Source organism: Hippocampus bargibanti, linkage group LG14 (assembly GCF_051943395.1).
Source record: "Hippocampus bargibanti isolate YZ-2025 linkage group LG14, ASM5194339v1, whole genome shotgun sequence".
In the NCBI taxonomy this organism is placed as follows: Eukaryota; Metazoa; Chordata; class Actinopteri; order Syngnathiformes; family Syngnathidae; genus Hippocampus; species Hippocampus bargibanti.
Window position 1 is genome coordinate 13,337,940 of NC_142747.1, and position 23,879 is coordinate 13,361,818.

General features: G+C 42.4%; 3 protein-coding genes across 8 annotated transcripts in view; all 3 read left to right on the forward strand.

Moving 5' to 3' along the window:
* The window catches only part of sptbn4b (spectrin, beta, non-erythrocytic 4b), a 48,204-nt gene extending 37,660 nt beyond the window's left edge, over positions 1 to 10,544 (forward strand). The window contains exons 39-45 of one of the 3 annotated variants that reach the window (XM_089014392.1): positions 254 to 397; positions 539 to 759; positions 1,583 to 1,643; positions 2,011 to 2,267; positions 5,889 to 6,059; positions 7,504 to 7,546; positions 7,631 to 10,544. In XM_089014392.1, coding sequence (XP_088870518.1) covers positions 254 to 397; positions 539 to 759; positions 1,583 to 1,643; positions 2,011 to 2,267; positions 5,889 to 6,059; positions 7,504 to 7,546; positions 7,631 to 7,906 — 1,173 coding nt within the window. In that variant the 3' untranslated portion in view covers positions 7,907 to 10,544. Of the gene's footprint in view, positions 1 to 253; positions 760 to 1,582; positions 1,644 to 2,010; positions 2,268 to 5,888; positions 6,060 to 7,503; positions 7,547 to 7,630 lie in introns of all 3 variants that reach the window. The other 2 variants (XM_089014390.1, XM_089014391.1) reach the window with 2 other exon arrangements.
* A 204-nt stretch (positions 10,545 to 10,748) lies between these two features.
* LOC148888394 (uncharacterized) lies at positions 10,749 to 17,396 on the forward strand. Of its 2 annotated transcripts, none has more exons than XM_089014393.1 (5): positions 10,749 to 11,307; positions 11,434 to 11,765; positions 12,186 to 12,255; positions 13,878 to 14,311; positions 15,352 to 17,396. In XM_089014393.1, exons 1-5 carry the CDS (start codon positions 10,899 to 10,901, stop codon positions 16,522 to 16,524), a joined length of 2,418 nt encoding a protein of 805 aa, XP_088870519.1. In that variant the 5' UTR covers positions 10,749 to 10,898; the 3' UTR covers positions 16,525 to 17,396. The 2 variants fall into 2 exon arrangements, with proteins under 2 accessions (XP_088870519.1, XP_088870520.1); XM_089014394.1 differs by having other exon boundaries at positions 11,452 to 11,765.
* On the forward strand, positions 17,373 to 22,471 carry LOC148888395 (uncharacterized). 3 transcript variants are annotated; one of them, XM_089014407.1, is made up of 7 exons: positions 17,373 to 17,504; positions 18,165 to 18,495; positions 18,557 to 18,616; positions 18,706 to 19,047; positions 19,675 to 20,020; positions 20,379 to 20,542; positions 21,211 to 21,594. In XM_089014407.1, exons 1-7 carry the CDS (start codon positions 17,394 to 17,396, stop codon positions 21,447 to 21,449), a joined length of 1,593 nt encoding a protein of 530 aa, XP_088870533.1. In that variant the 5' UTR covers positions 17,373 to 17,393; the 3' UTR covers positions 21,450 to 21,594. The 3 variants fall into 3 exon arrangements, with proteins under 3 accessions (XP_088870533.1, XP_088870532.1, XP_088870534.1); XM_089014406.1 differs by lacking the exon at positions 20,379 to 20,542 and having other exon boundaries at positions 21,211 to 22,471; XM_089014408.1 differs by lacking the exon at positions 21,211 to 21,594 and having other exon boundaries at positions 20,379 to 21,037.
* Positions 22,472 to 23,879: the final 1,408 nt, after the last annotated feature.

A 23,879-nucleotide genomic window follows, 5' to 3' on the forward strand; every position in this document is an offset into this window, starting at 1 on the left:
TCCTATTTAAGAATTATTATTATTAATATTAATATTAATATTAATATTAATATTATTAGCTAACTAGCTGGCTATCTATATAGCTATCTATTAGCTGGCTAGCTACCCGGCTATCTATGTAGCTCACAAGTTTGAACTGTCTCTGTATATACCCTGACTTACCTTTATTTTCCATTAGTTTCTAAAAATGTTTTTTCAACAATTTTCTTTCTTTTTTGATCATTTGATGAATTCTTGATAAACGTTTCTTCAGCTGGAAGTGGATGCCAAGCCATCGCCATACCTCCGCCAACCCAAAATCAAACACCTGGATGACGCTGTGACGCCCCTTCTTGTCGCCAGCCGGCTGGAAAAGGTTCGGGAGAAAGGCAGGGAGATGATCACGGAGAGAGCCGAGGTAGCCGTGATGGCCGAGGTGGTCCTCCAGGAGCCTAACCGGGACCGGCACCATGGAGGGCCAAAGACCTTGAGGACTAACGCTGAGCCTCAGGTCCATACTCAGACTGTGCAGCCTGAATGTCAACTATCTGCCGAGCAGTTGATCCGGGCCCGCAAGAACGAGCTTCCTCAGGAGGTTTGGAGGGAACACGCCGAGCGGCGGGAGCGGCGGACCCTGGAGAGGCAGACATCCAGCGAACAGGAAGGACATGGAAGCCACGAGGGCCGGAGAAGGGAGCGAGACCGGCACCGGCTTGAGAGGCAGGAATCCAGCGAGCACGACACTGGCAAGGAACATTCTGACAGACGCTCAGGAGGAGGGTGAGATGTTTGATATTTAAAGACAATGATAATAATAAGATAATAATACATTTCATTCATAAGCGCCTTTTAAAACTCTCTTTACAGTCACAGGATAAGTTTTTTTCTGTGGGTGAGCAGCACTCAACCCCAAATAACTCAAATGGATAGAAAGCTAGCTAGCTACCTCTCATAGATAACTAATATATGGCTAATAAATAGCTACCCAGATAGCCAGGTAGCTAGCTAGCTAATAGATAGATAGCTAGATAGCCAGCTAGTTAGCTAGATAGCTAATAATAATAATAATAATAATACATTTTATCTGTCAGCGCCTTTCAAAATGGTCACGGAATAAGAACATTTTTATTTTTTTACATTTTTATTAACTAGCTAGCTAATAAATAGCTAATAGATAGCTACTGTACCTAGATACCTAGCCAGCTACAATGCTTCTCTTCAGTCACTTTTCCACCACCCAGCTGTCAATTTCCAAAAATTCATTTGTGAGGGTTCCTTCAAAGAGCTGTTATTACTAAAATCAAATCCATACTTAATCTCCCTATCATTTTCAGAATCAGAAAGCCTTTACTAGTCCCACAATGGAGACATTTTCAATCTACAACAGCAAAATTGAAAGGGGGTGTGAAACGATAAAGACAAAATATTCTATGCATAACAAAGTATTCTATGCATTTTATTTTATTACATACTATACACATAATTTATCTTAAAGACAGAAGATATGATCTATGGATTTTTGTCTTTGGCTCATGACTATATTCATTACCCCAAAACAATAGTAGCCATCTTGTGCTTTGCTTTGCCTTTTTTTTCACCACAGCGAAAGGAGAGCCACCATGGCTGACATAGTGGAGCAGCTTCAAGAGAGAGAAGCAGCACAGGTTGGCAATGTACATACTTTAAACGCCATGCTTTCCAGAAAAAGTCACGGGCTATGTTTGGAATCAATCCATGTCCATAATCTGGAGCACAATTTGTCATTTTGTACTGCTGTTTGAATGCGTAGACATAAATTAGCACCTGAGTCCAACAATGCATCTTGAATAGTACATTAGGTTCACTCGAAAAGCGATACAGTATATCCCATAAAGAATCCTGTGATATTGTTTGATATATGACACAAGATACGATACATTTTTGCGTTGTGATGCAAAAATACTGACGAACAGAGTTGGGGATGAGTGAATCTCCGAACCCAGCTATGTGCATTCATTTAAATGTAAATCTACCTGATTTACCCCTCGCCAGGCCCGAGGCGAGGTTTCCAACATGCCAAACGGTCTACCAGAAAAGTCTTCCCGTCCTGACCGGCCTCGTGCTCGGGACAGACCCAAACCACGCCGCCGGCCGCGACCGAAAGAATCGGGAGAGACCACACGGCGTTCTCGCTCGGCTCCAGCTCAGAGTGGACCCGCGACCCCCCAGCCACCCAGACACAGTGCCCACCATGAGGGTTTCCTCTTCCGCAAACTAGACATCGAGAGCCTAAAGAAAAGCACCAACAGGTGGGTCTTCTGGGTCCTGATACAATCCAAGACATGTCTGACAATACTCATAGCGGTTCATCAGAGGTGGTCTGACACACCAAACTTATCCAGCAGAAAAGGAATTATCAAAAGACTTGAAATGTCTTCTAAAATGGCCCAGGAGACTCTCAAACTGGTCCAAAAAGTCTCCAAAGACTCTCATGTTTCAGAAGACTCTTAGACCAACCAAAGCACTTGTTTCACTTCTCTTGAGAATCGTTGATCCTAAAAGTCCTTTAAGATTTAAATTGTTCTCAGGAGAGTCCTCCGTTGGTCCACTGTCCAAAGATTTTTCATTTGGTCCAGAAACTACTTAACTCTTTCATAAAGTCTGATCCACTCAGTTATTTTGTGATTGGTGTTGACGTGACGCAAAATGTGTGTAACCTCAATTAAGAATTTTCACTATTTAATGTTGCACTGAAAATATTTACCCTTCTACCTCTGGATTGTCAGAATTTATTTTTGAGATGATAAAAAGGGTCCTTTTGATATACCTTTGTCTATGTTTAGTGTTTAATATAAAAATTAGTATTATATATTAAACTTGTATCTGTATGTAGTTGTGACTTATATTTCCATATATAGGTTACATCCGAGTTACGATCGGGTTTCGTTCCGACAAAATCGTCATAACTCAAATGGTCGTAAATCGAAATCCATTCAAAATGGTCGACGTGACGTTTACACGACAGGATAGTGTACAATGTCAATTATATACCAAACTGTTTACAGTTCATTTATAAATTGTCTAACTTTTAGTGTCATTGTTATCGTTTTACATTTCGTCTTATTGATTTTAATTACTGTATAACTGTACCTGTTATGTATACAGCTCTTTACTGTACAGTTCATTTATAAATGTTATACTTAACCCTGCTCTTCCTGCTAACGGCCAGAATAGGTCGCCTGACACACACGCTCTGACTCAGGCGGACGCCGAAGGAAAAAAGCAGTGTATCACAGGAGATGTTGCCGATAATATCTGCACTGTATAACTACTGTATTGAGTGTCGTCACACATTGCTGTGCAAGTGTATGACATGCTGGCTGTCCAAAATTGTAGTATGCGTTGCCGGCTGCTCGCGCGTTGCAGTGCCAGGCGTAGAATTAAAAAAAAAAAAGGTCTGGCGGTTGTAAGTACGGGTGGTCGTGACTTGCGTCGGTCGTAACTCGGATGTTACCTGTACTATTGCACATGTATATACATTTTATCATGGATTGGTGGTACGTCTTTGCATATAACACTTAATATATTGTCTAATATAAAATGTAATATATGATTGTAGCTATTTATAATACAATACAATACATATTGATTTATATCGCGCTTTAACAACAGCTGAAGCTGCAACAAAGCGCCTAACACAGGGGTGTCAAAGTCATTTTTTGCCGCGGGCCACATTGTAGTTATGGTTTCTTCTCGAGGGCCGTTATGAATTTGGGGAACCCATTAGAATGTTTAAATCCCTTCAAATATTACATATGGAGCACACAGCAAATTAATGAATAACTCGTTTTCAAATCTGAAGTCAAGAATAATGACTTTTATTGTGGTTGACATCCAAAAATATGAAATTTTGGCTCAGATTTTAGCAATCATCATGGAATTTAACAAGTTTGATTTGCTTTCGTGGGCCGAAAAAAATTATGTGGCGGGCCGGATTTGGCCCGCGGGCCTTAACTTTGACACCTGTGGCCTAACATGACAGCTATCATATGCAGGAAATAAAGCAGTCACAGAGTTAGAAGAAAGTACCAGGGAGTGAAACCAAAATCAAGTTGGAATCATGCCCAGTCAAATGCCAAAGAATAAATATAAAATTATATATATTTTGCACTATATAAAAGCATATATTACATGTTATTTTTTTAGATTGCAATACAGGTATATGAAAAGCGGCATTCAATTTGCCGGGAGCCAGAGGCTGCTGCGTGTATATAATAAATGAATGTTAAATATAAAATACAGTAAAGTCTCGTTATATCGATATCGGATATATCGATAGTCCCGGTTATATCGATACTATTTCTATGCACGCACGGAGAAAATTACATGCAAACAGGGTCGGATATATCGATAGTCCCGGTTATATCGATATTTTTTCGGACTCCCTTGAATATCGATATAACGAGACTTTACTGTATATGGGGAAATGACATTGAACACTATTCTCACAATATATTACATATAATATGTATATAGCATAATAATAATAATAATAATAATAATAATAATAATAATACATGTAATTTCTAAGCGCCGTTCAAAATTCTCAAGGACACTTTACAGTCACAGGATTTTTTCGTGCGTGTGAGCAGCGGCAGCCATTCACATTCTTAACATCTATTGTCATTCTCAATCTACACTTTTGTATACTTATTTCAGGTTTGATTGTAAACTCCCACTTCTAGATAGTTTGTAGTTGATAGACACTTTTAAGCTGATAGGCTTGTTTGAAATGATGTCACACAGAGAGAAGTGGCTCGTCTCTCTCTCTCTCTCTCTCTCTCTCTCTCTCTCTCTCTCTCTCTCTCTCTCTCTCTCTCTCTCTCTCTCTCTCTCTCTCTCTATCTCTTTCTCTCTCTATCTATCTCTCTCTCTCTCACTCTCTCTCTGTCCCTCCCGCGTGCTTCTCTTTGTCTGTGGCCCCACTTCTCTTCCCCCATGCTTTTTCGGCTGCTGACCTTGGTCAGCAGTTAAAATCATGTGCCGTCCCAAAGATCAATAATATTTTTGTTTTTACTTTAGATTCCTACATCATTAATAAATTATCGATCAATTGACCTTAAGAGTTTTGAAAGGCGCTTATAAATGAAATGTATCATTTATTATTGTTGTTGTTTGATATCTATTTACTATCTGGCTGGCTATCTAGCTCGCTATCTATGAGCTGTCTGGCTAGCTAGCTAAATGACTAGCTGTCTATTAGCTAGCTAGCTTTCTATCTATTTGAGTTACTTCCGGGTTGAGTTAACGCTGGCGTGTGTGGCTGCCGCTGCTCACCTATAGCAAAACTAACTGTAAAGTGACCTTGAGAGTTTTGAAAGGCGCTTAGAAATGAAATGGATTATTATTATTACAGTTATGTATTGGAAAATATATTTGTTACGCAAGGATTTAAAGGATATTCAAGTGAAAAATCTCAACAACAAAAAAATTCAGACAGTATTTCAAGACTTATTAATCTCAAAAGTCTCTTTTGAGTGTTCTATTGCTCAACTTTCATTTAACCAAAATGTCATACTTTTTGCCTCAATCGTTGCCGCTGCCGCTGGCTGCCGTCGTGCTCCTCGTCACCTCTAAGGTAAGTCCGATTTAAGTTCCCCCCTGCTTCGCCCCAAAATGTATGTATTCCCCCTCCACCCTGCACGTGCCCTCTCCTCTCCTGTTGGTGTTCGTCTTGTATTGGTCTGCAGTGAGTTTTCTCCTCCCTTTTTGGTGTTGATCCTTCTCGCCCACCTACCTGTAAGATCAGGTGAGTGAGGTGTTAGCTTAGCAGCGGGTACTCTGCAGCCTCCATTAACTCTTCGCATCTCCTGCCCCTTTCCTCCCTTTTCATTCAACCCCCCCAACCCCCTCTGCGTTCCCAACCTCAGCAGGTCTTGGGTGAACCTGTACTGCATATTGCACAAAGGCGCGCTTGGCTTCTACAAGGATGCCAAGAACACCGCCACGGCATACAACAACGAGCCAATGCTCAACCTCGCCCACTGCCATTGTGATGTCACCAACGGATACAAGAAGAAGAAAAATGTCTTCACGCTCAAGTATGAGATAATTCTTGTACCCACATCTTATCTCGCAACTTCTGAACTTCTTATTGCCCATCAAAACAACTCCCAACTATAATATTCAGCTCAGAAAAAAACACCGAAAGACTCTTTAGTTGATCCAAATAGTCTTCCGTTGATCAAAATAGTCAACATTCCTTAGTAGATCTAAAAACATTCGTAAGACTCACAAGTTGATCTGAAAAGGACTGTATAGTTTATCTAAACAGGCTTTGGAGATTCTATGGTTAGTCTTCAAAGTTCCTAGAGACTCTTCTGTTGTGTCTGTCAATGAGGTACTTCAAGATTATCCGGGTGATCCAAAGAGTCTATCAAGGTCCTTTAGGCCAGGGGTGTTAACCCATTAGAATGTTTAAATCCCTTCAAATATTACATATAGAGCACACAGCAAATTAATGAATAACTCGTTTTCAAATCTGGAGTCAAGAATAATGACTTTTATTGTGGTTGACATCCAAAAATATGAAATTTTGGCTCAGATTTTAGCAATCGTCATGGAATTTAACAAGTTTGATTTGCTTTCGCGGGCCGAAAAAAATGATGTGGCGGGCCGGATTTGGCCCGCGGGCCTTGACTTTGACACCTGTGATCTAAAATATCCAAAACACGCAGGCTGATATTTTTAGTCAAATGCAAAACACCAATAAAAATGACTTAAAGTGTCCCAAAACTACTTCAAAATGACCTCGGAAATGGCGAGTTTCTGCCCCCTTGTTCGTGGTGTCACGGCAGGACGTCTTGCCTTGCTCTAAAATCTAAACAATGGCTTCAGATTCGGAGAAGATGCTTTCTTGTTACTCATCCAGTTATGAATATGATTCAAATAGTTCTGAAGAGGAAAGCATAAGTGTTTGCAATTGATTAAAAAAGTCCTTCCGGATCATTTTGAGGCGTCTGGACTCCAATGTAGCTCCCAGAAAATGCACAAGATGGCGCACAAGCTCTGTTGGAAATGGGCTGATTTGTCTGCTGGGAATTTGTGTCAACTAATATCAAATAGTAGTCTTGGTGCAATACACAACAATTCACTATTGTGTTATTTATGTGTTTTCCTTCTAATTTCGCCATCAACACGAAGTTTTCAGACCAAACAAAGTACCCAAAATGCATTGTGTGTCGCTCTCTCAGTCAGGGGCGTTCCTGACGTGACGTCACGTCAGTAAGCGTCACCAACTCGAAAACAAGACTTCCTGAATATTCAGCGCGAGTCTTAAAACGTAAAATATAGCTATTTGCCGTGGAATCTTTGGAAAATACGCTCAGTAGAAGTCATCTGAAGTGTTTTTTTAAATTATGGACACAACTTGTCCGAAGGTGTCGGTTGTCCTTTAAGGCTCTGCAGTCAGTTTTGAATCTGTATCAACAATTTTACCATTTGCTTCAAACCTAAAGAAAACTGATTCATCTCATGTGCTCGCAGGACGAAGGATGGGAGTGAGTTCTTATTCCACGCTAAAGACGAAGTGAGTCATTCTTTTGTTTAGTTTTTTTAATACGGCAACGGAACTCAACGGAAATTGACTGACTGGTTTATGTGCCGGTGTCAGGAGGACCTGAAGACGTGGGTGAGCACCATTGGCAGCAGCATCTCGGAACATGAGGAGAAGGCCAAGTGGGGCCTTCCACAAGCAACTACCTCATCCACCGATGAGGGCACGCGGCACGACGGCAGCAAGGCTGGCTCGGAGCGCGGCGGAGAGAAATCGGACCGAGCCGATAAGGCAGAAAAAGAGAAAGAACGGGACAAAGACAAAGCAGAGCGCTCAAACCGTGGTAAAAAGGTGCAAACCAAACGCTCAGAGAAGTCCAGTAAGAAAAAATGATGTCTTCTCACCGCCTCCCATGTGGACGCGCTTGGATGCAACGTGATGCAGGAAAGAAGAAATCATTAAACTGACTTCTCCTGCGTACGCGGTAACGCGGCCAACTGGCTGTGCAGGCAAGTGGAGCGGGAAGATGATTGCCGGTTGTCAGACAGAATATCAAGTAGCTTGCGCTGTTGCTCTTGTGTTGAACTGTGTGTGTCTGCAGGCGTGGATGCGTGCGTGCGTGTAGAGTTCAGAGTAATAGCAGTGTAATTAAAAAAGTGAGTAAACCACAAAATTCTGACAATCGCTATTTTTTTGTTTTCGCGACCAGCAAATTCATTCGCCAGACTTTGAATCCAAATAAACATCAAAGAAAAAAATATCAACGTGTTATTCCTTTGATGAATTTGTAAGAAAATATGGACTGTTGGGGGGGGAGCAACCTAAAAAAACTATCAACTAAAAAGTAATTGAAGATTTTAATGTTTCTGTGATGCAATATCGAAATGAAGAATGTTAAAGTTGGTTTAAAACACTGGTGTCAAAGGCAAGGCGCAGGGGCCAAATCTGGCCCGCCACATCATTTTATTCGGCCTGCGAAAGCAAAATGAAGGCCATAATGCTTGCTAAAGTTCGAACTAAAATTTCAAATTGTCCCATGTAAACCACAGTAGCAGTCATTGTTTGACTTCAAATTTTAAAACTATGATTCAAATAGTTCTGAAGAGGAAAGCATACTTGTTTGCAATCGATTAAAGAATTTATTTGTGGCATTTTGAGGCAACATTGGGGGGAAATCTCACCCAAAAAAAAAGAGGCACAAAATGGCGACCTCCTGTGGTCACTTCCGTTTACACAGGCTGATAAATTCCTTATATGGCGCTTGGACGCCCTCTTCTGGCCTTCTGGCGGCTTATGGGTGCAACACAAGGTCCCCAGACCAAACAAGTACAGCAAAATACATTGACGTGATGGAAGGACCGCTACAATGCGTCCAACTCAAAAACAAGACTTCCTCAATATTCAGCGCAAGTCTTAAAACGTAAACTATAGCTATATGCGGTGGAATCTTTGTAAAATACGCTCAGTAGAAGTCATTTGAAGCCATTTTACAAATTATGGACACAACTTGTCCGGATATGTCAGTTGTCCTTTAAGATAAATCATCAATATTTCTTTAAATGGTCTAATCTCTTCTGTTGTTGGACTCCAGTTGCTCAGACTATAAAAGTCTACAAAAAGTCTCTTATACTGTACTTTGTCCACAAAACCTCGAAAGATCACTCATTAAATACAAGAAGTCTAATGTAAGAAGATGACTGTGAGTTGTTCTAAAACTTGGGTTCTTCAAAAGGTCTTTACATTTTCTCGAATTAATCCAAAAGGTCTCTAAAAACTCTTTGGCGAGACTGAACATATGTATTTTTTTTAGTTTTCCAGTTGGTCTGAAAAGTTCTTTGAGACTCTTCAGTTGGTTCAGATAATCTGAAGAATGGTTGGGTGTTTAATCACAAAAGTCCCCATAAGATTCTGTGGTGATCCAATTTTCTCTTCAGTTATTACCAAAAAAAAGATTCTCCAATTGATCCAGAACATCTCTTCAGATTTGCCACATGCTCCAGAACGTCACTAAAAACACTGTGGTTGATCTACAGAGTTTCCCAAAACTCTTGTGGTGTATAGTGGGCTCACATCTGGCACTTATGAATTAGCACTTTTTTAAACACACTGCTATTTATACCGAACACAACTGTCTTTTTTGTGGAGGAAGACCTTTATTCCAAACCGATCGCATTGATCACACTACAAAAATCATCCAACTCTCTCTTTTTTAGGGGGATTTGTTTCCATCGAATGGGAATCTAGTTGTATGTCTGTCCATTACTCTCAGGTTTATAACCCGAAGGGTGTGCTTGGTGTGTTCAAATGTCTTCCAGGTGTGTGGTTGCAAACCAACAGAAATGTCAGCAGAGTGGAAGCAATGAATGTTGGATGAATGACTGAGTGGATAGAGAGACGAATGAATGGGTGGCAGAACGGAAACCGCTTCAGCTGTCTCACCTTTTGACTTTGCATGTCTCATTCGACGTGAAATCACACGTAGATAAAAATTAAAACAAAACACTTGTATGTTTCACACCCTCGACTTAGACTTAAAGGACTGGATGCTCAGTTTGTAATGATGTCCTACTCTTAATCTACTTGGGTACAATTTGACCCCTGTTTTCATGGCGAATTCTTGAAAATGTATTTGAGATTCATGCTTCAAATCAGGACTACTGTATGTTGGCAACGTTTTGTAGGAGTTCTCTCAGAGTGTGGGAATTTGGCTCAAATGGCTGCTTTAAGCCAAAATGCACAATGTCCCTTTTGAGTCAAAGCTGAATTCACTGTACAGTACCTGTACAGATGCAACTCATAGTCAATGAAAAATGCACAAATATTTGAAAGTTTACACCTTTAAATGAGAAAAATATCAACACACAAATTTGCAACAATACAAAAAATAATAGAATTTATAACAATAATGACCCAATTATTTTATTTTATGAATGAATAACGCTTTGAAAAAGTAATTTTAACTATTCGATTTTAGTGGTAAATTGCTAAATTAGTGCAAAAAAATTGCCTTGTACAAATTTTTGTGTAACATATTGAAGAACAAAACATATGGACTGTGAAACATAGTTTCCACCAATTTTAACAGAAACACCTGTCAAAGAAAAAATAATAATTTAACTTTATATGTTGTTAGTATATCACGTGTTTTTTTTGCATTTGGGAAAGGTAGTGAAAGAGTTAATGCATGACAGCAATGGGTGGAAAAGGAGACGAAGAAGAAAAAGAAACCGGAAGCGGAAATCAAACGAGGAAGTTTAATATTGACGGACAGTCCCCTCCATAGTCAATCCTCTAGTAACATGGGTCACAATTGGTCACAATGAAGTCCTATTCTTGATTTAAGCGCGGGTTTTAATCGTTGTTTCGGTATACAGTTTTCACAAACATGGAGGCGAAGTTCGACGACAAGGTGGCGTCGATCGTCGAGCTCGCCTTCCGATCCACCGTGTCGGTCTTCAGAGGCGTGTGGGAGGAACAAGTGCCAAACTCGGCGTGGGAAGAGGCTACGATCGGCCTCTTTGACGGTCTACGGGAGATCGAGCGCGATTTGCTGGCGCAACTCCAGCAGTTGTTCGCCGAATTGTGCGACGAGAACGAGGAGCTGAAGGGCAAAGTGGAGCAATTGGAGGACGTGATGCAGAGGAAGGCCGGACAGCTGGAACAGGAGCTGCGCGTTCGGGTAGGACGACTAGGCAGAGATATGGAACTGCTGGAGAAGGAGCTCAAGAGCATCAGCGATGGAGGAGCTGCGGCAGGAGGCAAACATGATACAGAAATGCCGACTGCAGACCAAGGTAGAATCATTTTGAATGTCTGTGGCTTTCTCATTTCAACTTTTAGTGAATGAACTGCATATGAGAAAAGTGATCCAGTGATTAATTTGCCATGTTATCATTCATTCCCTCTCTGAATCAACACAGAAGTCTCTCTGTTTTCAGTCTCCGCTGACCAGACTGCTGCCAACACAAAATCCAGTCTGAGTGTCTCGGAAGCGGGACATAACGAATCAGTACAGAGGCCTAAAACGGACTCCCAGGCCGCTGTCGTCCCTGTGATGATTGTCAGTGGGCTTGACCTCCCACCCGCCATGCTCATTGTGGAAGATGGAGAGTCTCCCACTCAACAGATAACCGAAGCATCATTTGAGACTCAACTTGTCCCTCAACCTCAGGTCTCGCCTCAAGATCCTCCAAGTCCCGATTCCTGTCGACTTAGCAAGAAGACGCCAGCTCAGGAACAAGCACAAAAACAGGTTTTGTGTATCAAACATTATCTTTTCACCCCTTTCAGCATATTAATCAGCATAAAAATATTCAACATTTATCACGTAGCTTTGGACATGCCAGTGTGTAAATGTCCAACTCACAGCAATGCCAAATAAGTCAAACACACGCCATTTTTGTCCAATGGTCTCCGTATTTCGTAGAGATGCAAAGGATTCTTTGGTCCCCCAGCTGATTTCTATGGTGCCAATTTAACTTCACCTCAAAAATCTCACCTACAGGTGAATGTTCACCAGGAAACAAATCAAAGATTAAATTGCAACAAAGCACACATAATTGGAAACCAAATTATACATCTTTATAAGAGTTTACCAGATTACTAGTTAATTTATTCATCTGTGTTTATATGGCAACAGAAATAGAAACTTCATATTTGGTTTGTGTGACAGGGCTCGATCGAAGACTCTTCATCAGGAAGACCGAAAAGAAAACGGAAGCCAAGCTTCAAAGTTGAAATGGGTAACCAAGATTTTACGGCAGGTTATATTCCACCATATATACACCACATAACAGTACAATATTTTAGAAAGAAATTGCTGAAATGAATATTACGAAAATTTGTAAATACAGTAAAGTCTCGTTATATCGATATTCAAGGGAGTCCGAAAAAATATCGATATAACCGGGACTATCGATATATCCGACCCTGTTTGCATGTAATTTTCTCCGTGCGTGCATAGAAATAGTATCGATATAACCGGGACTATCGATATATCCGATAACGATATAACGAGACTTTACTGTAGTACAAAAAAATGATGTGACAATACCATATTTGGAAGGCGGATACTGTGAAAAATATTTCCATACAAATATATTTTATGATCATTCGAAATATTAGAAAAATAATCCTCCCCCACAAAAAAATGTGACAAATATGATCAAGCAAAAACCATTAAAGAGCAGTAACAAATACACGTACACAAGGGTTAGGAAAAAAACTGTTGTACAATATAAATATTGAACTTTAAAACAAAGATCTACAGTGGGACCATTGCTTACGAACTTAATTTTTTCCCAGACAGAGTGTGTAAGGCGAAAAGTGTGTATCCCAAAAAATAATTTCCCATAGGAAACCATTAAAATGTCCCCATAAAACATAATTTTCTACTTTCTAATTTTCGAACCCTTAAAACTACACAAAATATACCTTATTTTATGTATAATAAATGTGCTAAAGTATTATGATTAAAGAAATAAACTGTACTGTAGAATAAAGTCGTTTTATTTACTTTTGTGATGGTCGTTAATGGCTTGATGGAATGGAGTGTCCGGTTTCCTCAGCATTAAATAGTTAATGAGGAACATAGGCTTCTTTCACCATCTTGAGGAATGATCCCTTGTAGGTGCTTTCTCTGTGATAATTGTATCTAGTTCTTCATCAATTGTGATCTGTTTAGCTGGGTTGATAGCTTTTGCATCAAGTGTATAGATGACTTGTGCTGGTTATTTTTGGAGCCTGATTGATGGGATATTTTAACTGTTTTCTATCCATTTTCTCACTATTCTCACACTCTCACACTTTTGTTTTTTTGTTTCAAGCTCTGTCATCTCCCTTTCGTGTGTGTGTGTTTTCTCACTCTCTATCGGTCTGCCTGTCTCTTTAATGTTTAACCCTCCCCCCCTACTGCTGGGTTCTTGACCAATCACGTGGCTTTAACCGAAGACGCCATTTTGTTTTTTGGAGAACGGCCTCACTCTCTCTTGGTCTGTAACCCCATCCCCCACTGCTGCGTTCTTGACCAATCATGTGGCTTTAACCGAAGACTGGGGGCGGGGAATAGAGGACATAAACAGTGGCCAGCAATTTATTGTTAGGATAACGGGCTCGTTCGCGAACGACACATCACTCATTGTGGCAGCTCCATGTGTATCCCGAAAAATAGTTTGTCTGCCAAATTAAAATTTTCATAAATGTAACGTTCGTAAGCCGAAAAGTTTGTGTATTTCAGTTGTACACAGTCACTTGAAATTAAGTTATGTCCTTTTATTATGTTTGTGTTTTAACATTAACCGTGGTTTAGTTTTTTTTATATACAGTTTTATTTTAAATGAAGGCAGTTTTCTCTCTCCCTCTCAAGCTTTGTCGGCATCCGCCGAAATAAGCGACAATGAGATGGACTCCGGCGAAGAAGAAGAAAGTCAGAAAAAGAAGGCGCGGAGGAACATGAAGCGCTTCTCCTGCGATGAGTGCGACGCAGCCTTCTATTGGAAGGCCGATCTGAAAAAGCATTCGGCGTTCCACAGGCAGCCTTTCCCGTGGCAGCAGTGCGACAGCAGCTTTCCAGAGACATCGTCTCTGGAGGACCAGATGCCGAGTCCCCAGGTGGCATCCAAGGCACCTCTGCCCTTCCCATGCCCACGTTGCAAGCGCTCATACCGCAAAGAGGAGTCTCTACAGAACCACCTGAAGCGGCATCAACCCCCGGCGCAGCCCAGGCCTTTCCCCTGTGAGCAATGTGGGAAGACCTTTCGTGTGGAGCGCTCTCTGAAGAACCACCTGCTGCGCCACCAGGTAAAGACAAATTTTCTATTTTTAGCCATCTGTGCATACCTGCTAAATATTCCGGTTTTGCCGTAATGAGTATGGTTTTCATTATCCCATTCTGGGTTACAGTTTATTAATGAACATTACAGTTTCCAATATAAACAATTAATCAAAAATAATCAAACATTCATTCAAAACACGAGATTGCTAAGGGTCATATCTAAATTTAGAACAGGTGATCGGCTCAGTGCCAGCTGTTAGCTTCATTTAAAGGACAACCGACACCATTTTTTTGTTTCTTAACTGACATCAGAAAAACATTTTATAGCATCTGAAGTACCCAAAACACGCAGGCTGATAGTTTTAGTTAAATGCAAAACACCAATAAAAATAACTTAGTGTGCTAAAACTGCAACAAAATGAGCTGCGAATTGGGGATATTCAGAAAGTCCCGCCCCCAGTTCGTGACGTCACGCCCCCAATTCGCATGGCTCCAGAATCAAAACAATGGCTTCAAAGAGTTCAGATTCGGAAGAGATGCTTTCTTGCTACTCATCCACTTATGAATATGATTGAAATAGTTCTGACGAGAAAAGCATAAATGTTTGCAATCGATTAAAGAAATTCTTCAGTATCAATTCGAGCCGTCTGGACTCCTATGTAACGCCCAGAAAATGCGCAAGATGGCGCCCAAGCTGCATTGGAAATGGGCTGATTTGTCTGCTGGGAATTTGTGTGAACTTCTGTATGGTGTTACCGCAATTGGTACTCTTGGTGCAACACACGATTCACCAAGGCGTTATTTATGTGTTTTCCTTCTAATTTCGCCATCAATACGATGTTTTCAGACCAAACAAAGTACCCAAAATGCATTGTGTGTCGCTTTCTCGGTCAAGGGCGTTCCTTTAGTGACGTCACGTCAGGCATCGTCATCAACTCGAAAACAAGACTTCCTGAATCGAGAGTCAAGCGTTACTAGGCTTTTTTAGATTCAAAAGTTAACAGGTATGTACAGTATGTGCCAAAAGCATGAATTGTATTTTCCTCTTCCACCGCATTTTATTCAGAAATGCAAGGAGTCGCTCCAGTGCCCAGTGTGCAACAAAACCTGCAAGACGGCGGTCCAGCTGCGTGGCCACATGGTGGTGCACTCGGATGAGCGGCCCTTCAGCTGCGCCACCTGCGGCAAGGAATTCAAGAGCAAAGACACTCTCCGGTTCCACCAAATGGTTCACACCAACGCCAAGAAGTACAAATGCAACGTGTGCGACGAGACCTTCAAATATGCCCACTCGCTGACCGTCCACAAGCGCAAGCACACCGGTATCACGCCGTTCGTATGCGGAGTGTGTAAACGCTCATACCGCACCGGTACGGCACTCAAACGGCACAGTGTAGTGCACACTGGTGAGAAACCGTTCACCTGCCACGTCTGCGGCGCCCGCTTTAGCCTCAACAACAATTTGAAGCGACACCTGCGCATCCACACTGGCGAGAAGCCTTTCACCTGCAAAGATTGCGGCCAGAGCTTCTCGGATAACAACAAGCTCAAGTCGCACATGCTGGTTCACGGAGCCCGCAAGCCGTTTATGTGCGACCTGTGCGGGAAGACTTTCCTCTTTAATTGCCGCCTTCAGATTCACCAGAAATATGTGCACGCCAAGGAGGATGACGAGCCCAAGGTGTTCCCTCAGACGCAAAGAAACAAGCTTCTGGTCAAGCCGTACAGCTGCAAAATCTGCCTGGCCAGCTTCAGTGCCGCCTGCTCACTCAAGCTCCACGAGAAAGGCCACAGTGAGCACAAGGAGTTCTCCTGCACTTTGTGCGGCAAGGCCTTCCACAATAAGTACTCGTTCCGCTCGCACCAGCGCTCGCATTCCGGCGAGAAGCCTTTCGTTTGCGAGGTGTGCGGCAAGGGCTTCATCCACGCCGGCAGCCTCAAGCAGCACGAGCGCATCCACACGGGCGAAAAACCGTACAAATGCGAGCAGTGTGGCAAGGACTTTCGCACCGACGGAAACTTCTACCGTCATCTCCGCATCCACACGGGAGAGAAACCGTTTGAGTGCGCTTACTGCCACCGCAAGTTCCACCAGTCCAATCAGCTCAAGTCGCACTTGCAGGTGCACACGGGCCAGAAGCTCTATTCATGCCAGACCTGCGGACGAGGATTCTCTGACTCGAGGCAGCTCAAGAAGCACAGTTGCGAAGGAACAGTTGTCCCAGTATTGTTGGCATAAACATCCTTATTTTTCTTAACAAGTTGGCACTAATGAAAAAGAATGTCCCGATCACTGTCCACAGCACCCGGTGCTTTTTTTTTTCGAGGAAAATAATTCTACAGAAGCCCACACACCACAGACTGGGTCTATTTTTTTACCTCCAAATCATAGAGGAATGACTTCAATATGGCTATCCTCAAATCCTTTATCAATATCTTCATTGCACAACTAGCGTGTTTATACGTTTTTTCTCCTTTGACGCCGGCACATCAAAAAATGTAATCATGCAAATGCCTCTTTGGCATTCTGTGCCTTTAACTCAACATTTGAAATACAATCCATCAAGCAATTATACAATGTGAATTAATCACATTTCTTTTGGCCCAGACATCCACTGCAGTGGGGGCAAAATAAAAAAGGATGATGATAGCATGCCACAAATGATCCCCTACCTGGATCTGGCCCAGGTATGTGTGTCGACGAGCAAGCATGCACAGTTATGTACAGTTTTAGTGTCTTGGTTTAACAGAACATGTTATTGGATTGTTGGAGGAAGTTAGAGTAACTAGATAAAACCCACAAAAGTGTCGGCTGATCATGCACGCTGCAAAAACAGATCATTATTCAGCCCCAAAATGACAAATATCTCCTATTTTCTTAATATGTTTTCGTAAATAAGATGTGTTTGAAAAATACAATATTAGTACAATATTATAACTGCATCAATTGAGTGATTTGGCGAATGTACAAAATACGAGTTTATTTTGAAATTCGTGCTGTTTTATTTTGAAGTCTGAGGGTCGAGCGGCTTGTCGAGCGTGTTTGTAAGAGTTTCGAACTAACGAGAGCTGGTGTAGTGACAGACTGCAATAAATCGCGTCCTAAAAATGCCTGAAAGTTTGGTGTTCTTTTCCCAAACTAATGCCATTCTGCAGACTCTTATTAGGTGTGCACTGGATTTAAATGCTGGAGAGGCCAAAGTGAACCATTTTGTGAAGGTAAATATTTAATGCTGTGCTTAGTTGAAATTTTCTGCCCCGCGCGCCCCCAAAAATACTATTGACGATTGGTATCGATCAGTTTATACAGAGATGTTACAATCATTGGAATACAATAAACCGAACTAAGATGGCGCCTTGTCGCGTATCTTTGCAAGCTTAAACTTTCTACAGGGACGTCGGCTCTCTAACATTGTCTCGTTCTTTTCTTGTTTAGCGGAAGTGGTGTTATTATCTTATGTGATTTAACTTGTGTGTACGGAATCTGACTGTAGAATTATTATATCGCTGTTAAACTTCGTAAAGTGTTAGCTTTTTACACCACTTGACGCTAGTATATGCACCACCTAGAGGCCTGGCTGAACATGTTTATCAGACAGGTGTAGCGCCATCTAGAGGACAGGAGGACGAACGCGAGTACAGACGCGTTTAAATAAACGACATTTCGGGAGCTTTGGATAAATCGTGATGTGAACAATATAATCACTTTTAAATAATTTGATTCTAGGCAACACAGACAGTCAACTGGTGCAACACTGGTCACATAAAAGTTTTACTAGTGTAAGGCACTAAAGTGGCCTGAACTTAGGTACTGGTAGTGATAGCTTTCTCAAAGTTTTATGTGTAGAAAACATATTTGTTTTCCCCTGCTCTAAACAGGTAGGATTTGACAAAATGGTGGAGCTGCTGGCTCGGGAGGCAAGCAGAAAGATCAACAGTGTTTTCCTTCAGCTGTCAGACACTAACCATAAGGAAAAGCTGATGCTTCAGAACAAAGTAAATGAGCTGGAGCGCAAGTTGAAAGCCATCACTGAAGAATTTGACGTCATCAAAACATGGAAGGCGAACGTGTTGACTGGATCACCGGTGCTCGATGAGCAGACGGGATGGGTCTTCACTTTGAAGCCTTTTGGCATGTTGTTGAATTCAGATGACTTGGCAAAGGAAGACACTGAGTCCACAACGCCAGCCATCATCATGCGCATTAAAGGTGCGTTTATGATTATTTCGAGATGTTCGTGTTTCAATATTAACTAAAATGTTCCCTTTAGAAGAGTCTGTGTTGGTGGGGGTGAATGGTGGAACCGAGTCATCATCAGCCAATATACAAGGTTAGCTTGCGGCATTTTTTATGAGTGTGGTGAGTCTGCATTTGGGTAAGAGTGTGTAAGAAATTGATTCCTTCAACTGTACTCTGCAGACATTGCCGAGGAAGACAACACAACTACATCCTCTGACTCCCAGAATCCTTTGCAAACAGAAGTTACGAGGAAGGTGTTTGAATGTGACGTGTGCAGGAAGCGCTTCAGTCGTCAGCTCAGCCTCAAGAAGCACATGGATACTCACAAAGAGTCTCTGAGTTGCCACCAGTGTCCAAGGATCTTCCGCCGTAGGGCTGCGCTGGAGCGCCACCTCCTACGGCACAAAGACAAGACGCTTCACTCCTTCACTTGTACGATCTGTGACCAGACCTTCAAGAACAAGAAACTGCTCAAGGCACATCAATCGATTCACAGTGACGACGCACAGCCATTTGCCACCGGTATACTCCAAACACTAAAATCGAAACAAGATAAAATACCCTTCTCATAACAAGGTGGGGTTTTGGGATTTAGGGTTGAATTTCTGTTTCTCTAAAAATCTTTGATATGGGATATCGGACATGCAGTTAAATTTTGTGATTCTATTGGGTGAAAATTGTGCTCTTCTTTTCACTCATTCACTGACAGACGTCCAAAAATATGTCCACTCCAGTGCCGGGGTTTTTGTCATTGTCACCCGAATTCCAGGAATCACAGAATTTTGAGTTTTAGGACAACATAAATGTTCAATGCAGCGTAAGAAACCTAACTTTAGACTCTCTTCTTTCATCAGAAAAATAAGTTATTTCCTAAATTATATAGGTCCGGAGTTATATGAACTAGAAATGAGGACTCCAAAATACAATGCACTAGATATTGGTTTATATAGCGCTTGAACAACAGCTGGAATAAAGCGCTAACATGGAAAAAAGGAAATTCCAGCGCTTTATCGGCACCCAGGCAAGAAAAAAACGAAACCAGAACAAATTAAGGAATGGTGCTTTACGTCATATTTTCAATTCCCGAATAAATTAGTGAATGAGTTAATAACTTTTTTTGTTTTTGTGTGTGTGTGGTTTTTTTTTAAGACCAAGTTTCTCAGGGTAAGGTGTTCACCTGCGAAACATGCGGTGCCGGCTTCACGCTCCAGCAGAATCTCAAGCGTCACGCTCGCATCCATACGGGCGAGCGACCTTTCAAGTGCCACGTGTGCGGCGCCAGCTTCGTCCAGGATAAACTGAAGGCTCACATGCTACTCCACGGCGCCACCAAGTCTTTCATGTGTGACTTGTGTGGAAAGACCTTCCTGTACAACTGGCAGCTAAAGAAGCACCAGAAAGTGGCGCACCAGGAGGGCACTGAGGCAGGTGTACAGGCGGGGCAGCGAAAAGTCAGAGCTCGAGAAAACCGCACTGTCATCTTCAAACGGGACAGGTAATGGAAAATTCAGACCATCTTGTATTGATTTCTGTACATTTGCTTCAGGATTGCATAGAGTGTGTGACATTCCAAATGCTCAATAATGCACATTGGTTCGCTTTTTGAGCAGCCCACGGCATATGATCAAAACATATACAGTATTTCGTGCTCCTCGGGTGCTACACACACACACACACACACTTTCTAAGTAGATCCATCCATCCATTTTCCGTACCGCTTAATCCTCACTAGGGGGGGCTGGAGCCAATCCCAGCTGTCTTTGGGCACGAGGCGGGGGTCACCCTAAATTGATTGCCAGCCAATCGCAGGGCACACAGAGACAAACAACAGTCACTCTTCCACTCACACCTAGGGACAATTTGGAGTCTTCAATCTGCCTGTCATGCATGTTTTTGGAATGCGGGAGGAAACCGGAGGACCCGGAGAGAACCCACGCGGGCCCGGGGAGAACATGCAAGCTACACACAGGGAGGCCGGAGCGGGACGCGAGCCGGCGACCTCTGCACTGTGAAGCCGGTGTGCTAACCACTTCACCACCGGGCCGCCACTAACTAGATCAATGACAGAAATTATATATTTACAATAAGTTATATGTTTGCCTCAAAGAATCTGCATTTTTCTATATTTGAAAAGAATGTATTAACCCATTTACTGCCAGACATGCAAAAATGCGTCCACTACAGTGCCAGGGTTTTTGTCATTGTCACTCGAATTCCAGCACCCGCAGAATATTGAGTTTTTAGGACCACATAAACATTCATTGCAGAGTAAGAAACCCTAGACCAGTGGTTCTTAACCTAGGTCCGATCGAACCCTAGGGGTTCGGTGAGTCTGTCTCAGGGGTTCGGTGGATTCTCCACCGCAGAGGTCCACTCCGCAGTTAGTGGGCACAGTCATTGAAAGAAGGGTTTGATGAATGAGCATATGGAACTGGTGGGGTTCGGTTCCTCCAACAAGATTAAGAACCACTGCCCTGGACTCTCTTCTTTCATCAGAAAAAAATAGTGGATTCCTAAAATATATGGGTCTGGAATTATGAGCTTGAAATGAGGGTGGCTGTCCAAAATACAATGCATTTATATTTATATCGCGCTTTACCAACAGCTGAAACTGAAAAACCAAAACCCGAACAAATTCAGGAATGGCGCTGACTGAGTTAAATTTGAATTTAAATTTAACAACAGGACCACGGTGGAGTTGGCGGCATTCGCCTGCCAGACGTGCCAACGCGGGTTTGACTCGGAGGTGGCGCTCAAGAAACACGAGCTGCTCCACACGGGCAGCACTCCGTATGCCTGTGACGTATGCGGCAAAGCCTTCCTCTACAAGACCACCTTCGACTATCATCTTCGCACGCACTCGGGCGAGCGTCCTTATGCCTGCGACGTGTGCGGCAAGACCTTCATTATTCAGCACGCGCTGAAATCGCACCGACTGCAACATACAGGTGAGAAGCCACACGCCTGCGAGCAGTGCGGCAAAGCCTTCCGGGTGTACACTAACTACCGGAGACACCTCAGGATTCATACGGGTGAGAAACCGTACAAGTGTGAGGTGTGCGGGGTCAGATTCCGCCAGCTTGGACACGTCAAGTTTCACATGCAGGTGCACACGGGCGAGCGTCCATATGCATGTTCTGCCTGTGGACTTGGTTTTTCGGACTCTAGGCAACTGAAGAAGCACACGTGTGCTGGGAAGGTGCTGGTCAAGACTTTGCTGGCACCTTGACTCAGAAGAATTGTTTGACACAATAAAATAAACATATTTTTAATTTTAGTGAATTCACAGCCTTTTTTAAACGGAACATCAGGTCTGAATGCCAATACTGTACTGTGGTTGGATACCTGGGGTGACTGAGAGTATTGAAAACCTGGTGTGGTTGTGGGATGACGATGATGATGATGATTATTATTGGACAATACAATACAACACATATTGATTTATATAGCGCTTTCACAACAGCTAAAGCTGCAACAAAGCGCTTAACATGTGAGACGGGAGTCACAACAGTGACTGTCTTCATCTCCACGATGCTGCCGTATTAATGAAGACGAGACGCGTGGATGTGACTTTTCATTTCTTTTATTTCTGCAACACAGTATGGCAGAAGGGATGGGTGAAGTCGCATGGGTTTCGTCTTGTGATTAACCTGAATCTCCTCGAGATTGTTCTCAAATGCAAAACATTGTAGATAACAAAACAGAATTAACAACGTGTGATCGTATAGTGGTTGTTTACAGAAAAAGAGAATACAACACAAGTTCACTGTTATTTACAAGATGTCCCTGAACGCATCATGGGCGGAGACTCGGCAGAACACGCGGTGCGCTTGTAATGGCTGGCGCACAGTTCAACCAGCCACGGACACTCACGGGCAAATGAAACACGACACAAGAAACTAAATATTGTTCAATAAAAACGAAATGAAACAATTATTACCTGCAACACAGTATGGCAGAAGGGATGGGTGAAGTCGCATGGGTTTCGTCTTGTGATTAACTGCGCAATAGAAAAGCACTATGAAGCACATGCGCTCCAAAGTTCCACTCGACAAAACGTGAAGTAAATAATGACACAAAAAGTAATCTGGACTCGAAATGAATAAGGGAACTAATTAGATAACACTAGACAGTACAAAAGGGGAAACAAAATAAGATATTGTCATGAAAATGCGCGTTAATCGAGACCAACAGAAAATTGCGACTCACCCTGAATCTCCTCGAGATTGTTCAGGAAACTATGGGCGGGACATAGTGCCACACTGTGCGCCGTTGCGTCACTTCCTTCATAATTTAATAACCTAAGTGTACAACTCCGTTACACATGGACAAAGATAGTAGAAAGCACCAAGGAGGGAAACCAAGACAAAGTTGGAATCATGCTGAGTCAAATGCTCAAGAGTACAAGTGAGTGTATTATTATTATTATTGATAGTCTCCAGCACCCCTTGCGGCATTAATGAGGATAAAGCGGTCTGGAAAATGGATGGATTATTCTTATTATTATTAATATCTGGGTAAATTTTAGTCATTGATGTAGAGTTACCATTGACATTATCTCAACTTCAAAACGCTTCTTGTCAAAGTCAAAGTCAGCTTTATTGTCAAATATGCTAATATGCATGACATACAGCACAGATGAAATTACTGTCCTCTCGGACCCAGCATGCAAGGCACTTATAATTACTTAACAAACATAAACATGAAAACTCCAATTTGCCGGGAGAGGGGAGCCGCTGCGTGTTCACGCGCCGCCATCTTGGGGATTTTTTTTTGTTGAAAAAATAACAAATATGACAACACAAAGACACAGAGTCATTCATTCTTCAGGACTTGCTGTACCCTCTTTGTGATGACATGAAGCAGTTCTAGTTGAAAGAGGAGAGGACCAAAGCATCCATGTCAGCAGTGGATCAGGGACGTCATGGTGGAATTTGTACGTCTACTACAAGCTAAATGTTGAAAGCAAACACGAAGCTGTAGCATACATTGACGAAAAGACATTGTCTCACATCTCCTGTCCCACATAAATCCGCTTCAATTCCAAGCCGCGACAGTTCCACATACGCATCGGCGCTCTGCGCTGACGCTGCTTTCTTCTTATCGCGGGCTCCTCAAGCCATGCATCCATCCAACCGCAGACTGTCCAACAGCACTGACCTTTCCACTGAACAAAGCGGGGCTGTGAAGATGCTGCCCATTACAGGCGCAAAAAAGCACAATGGCCCCAGAGCTGTCCAGCGGTGGTAGTCAAATGGCTCCGACATTCCTCCCATTCAAAAACAGTACTGGCATATTCATGCTGCCGAAAGGCGCAACCGCTCAGCACAGTCTCCTCCTTGATGATTGTCGTG

Bases quoted from the DNA above. Each gene is read 5' to 3' on its own strand.
- LOC148888394 (XM_089014393.1), top strand. From the start codon at position 10,899: ATGGAGGCGAAGTTCGACGACAAGGTGGCGTCGATCGTCGAGCTCGCC. The intron at 11,308-11,433 runs GTAGAATCATTT...GAATCAACACAG, and splicing joins AATGCCGACTGCAGACCAAG to AAGTCTCTCTGTTTTCAGTC. The intron at 11,766-12,185 runs GTTTTGTGTATC...TTTGTGTGACAG, and splicing joins AGGAACAAGCACAAAAACAG to GGCTCGATCGAAGACTCTTC.
- LOC148888395 (XM_089014406.1), top strand. From the start codon at position 17,394: ATGCCTGAAAGTTTGGTGTTCTTTTCCCAAACTAATGCCATTCTGCAG. The intron at 17,505-18,164 runs GTAAATATTTAA...TGCTCTAAACAG, and splicing joins AAGTGAACCATTTTGTGAAG to GTAGGATTTGACAAAATGGT. The intron at 20,021-21,210 runs GTAATGGAAAAT...ATTTAACAACAG, and splicing joins GTCATCTTCAAACGGGACAG to GACCACGGTGGAGTTGGCGG.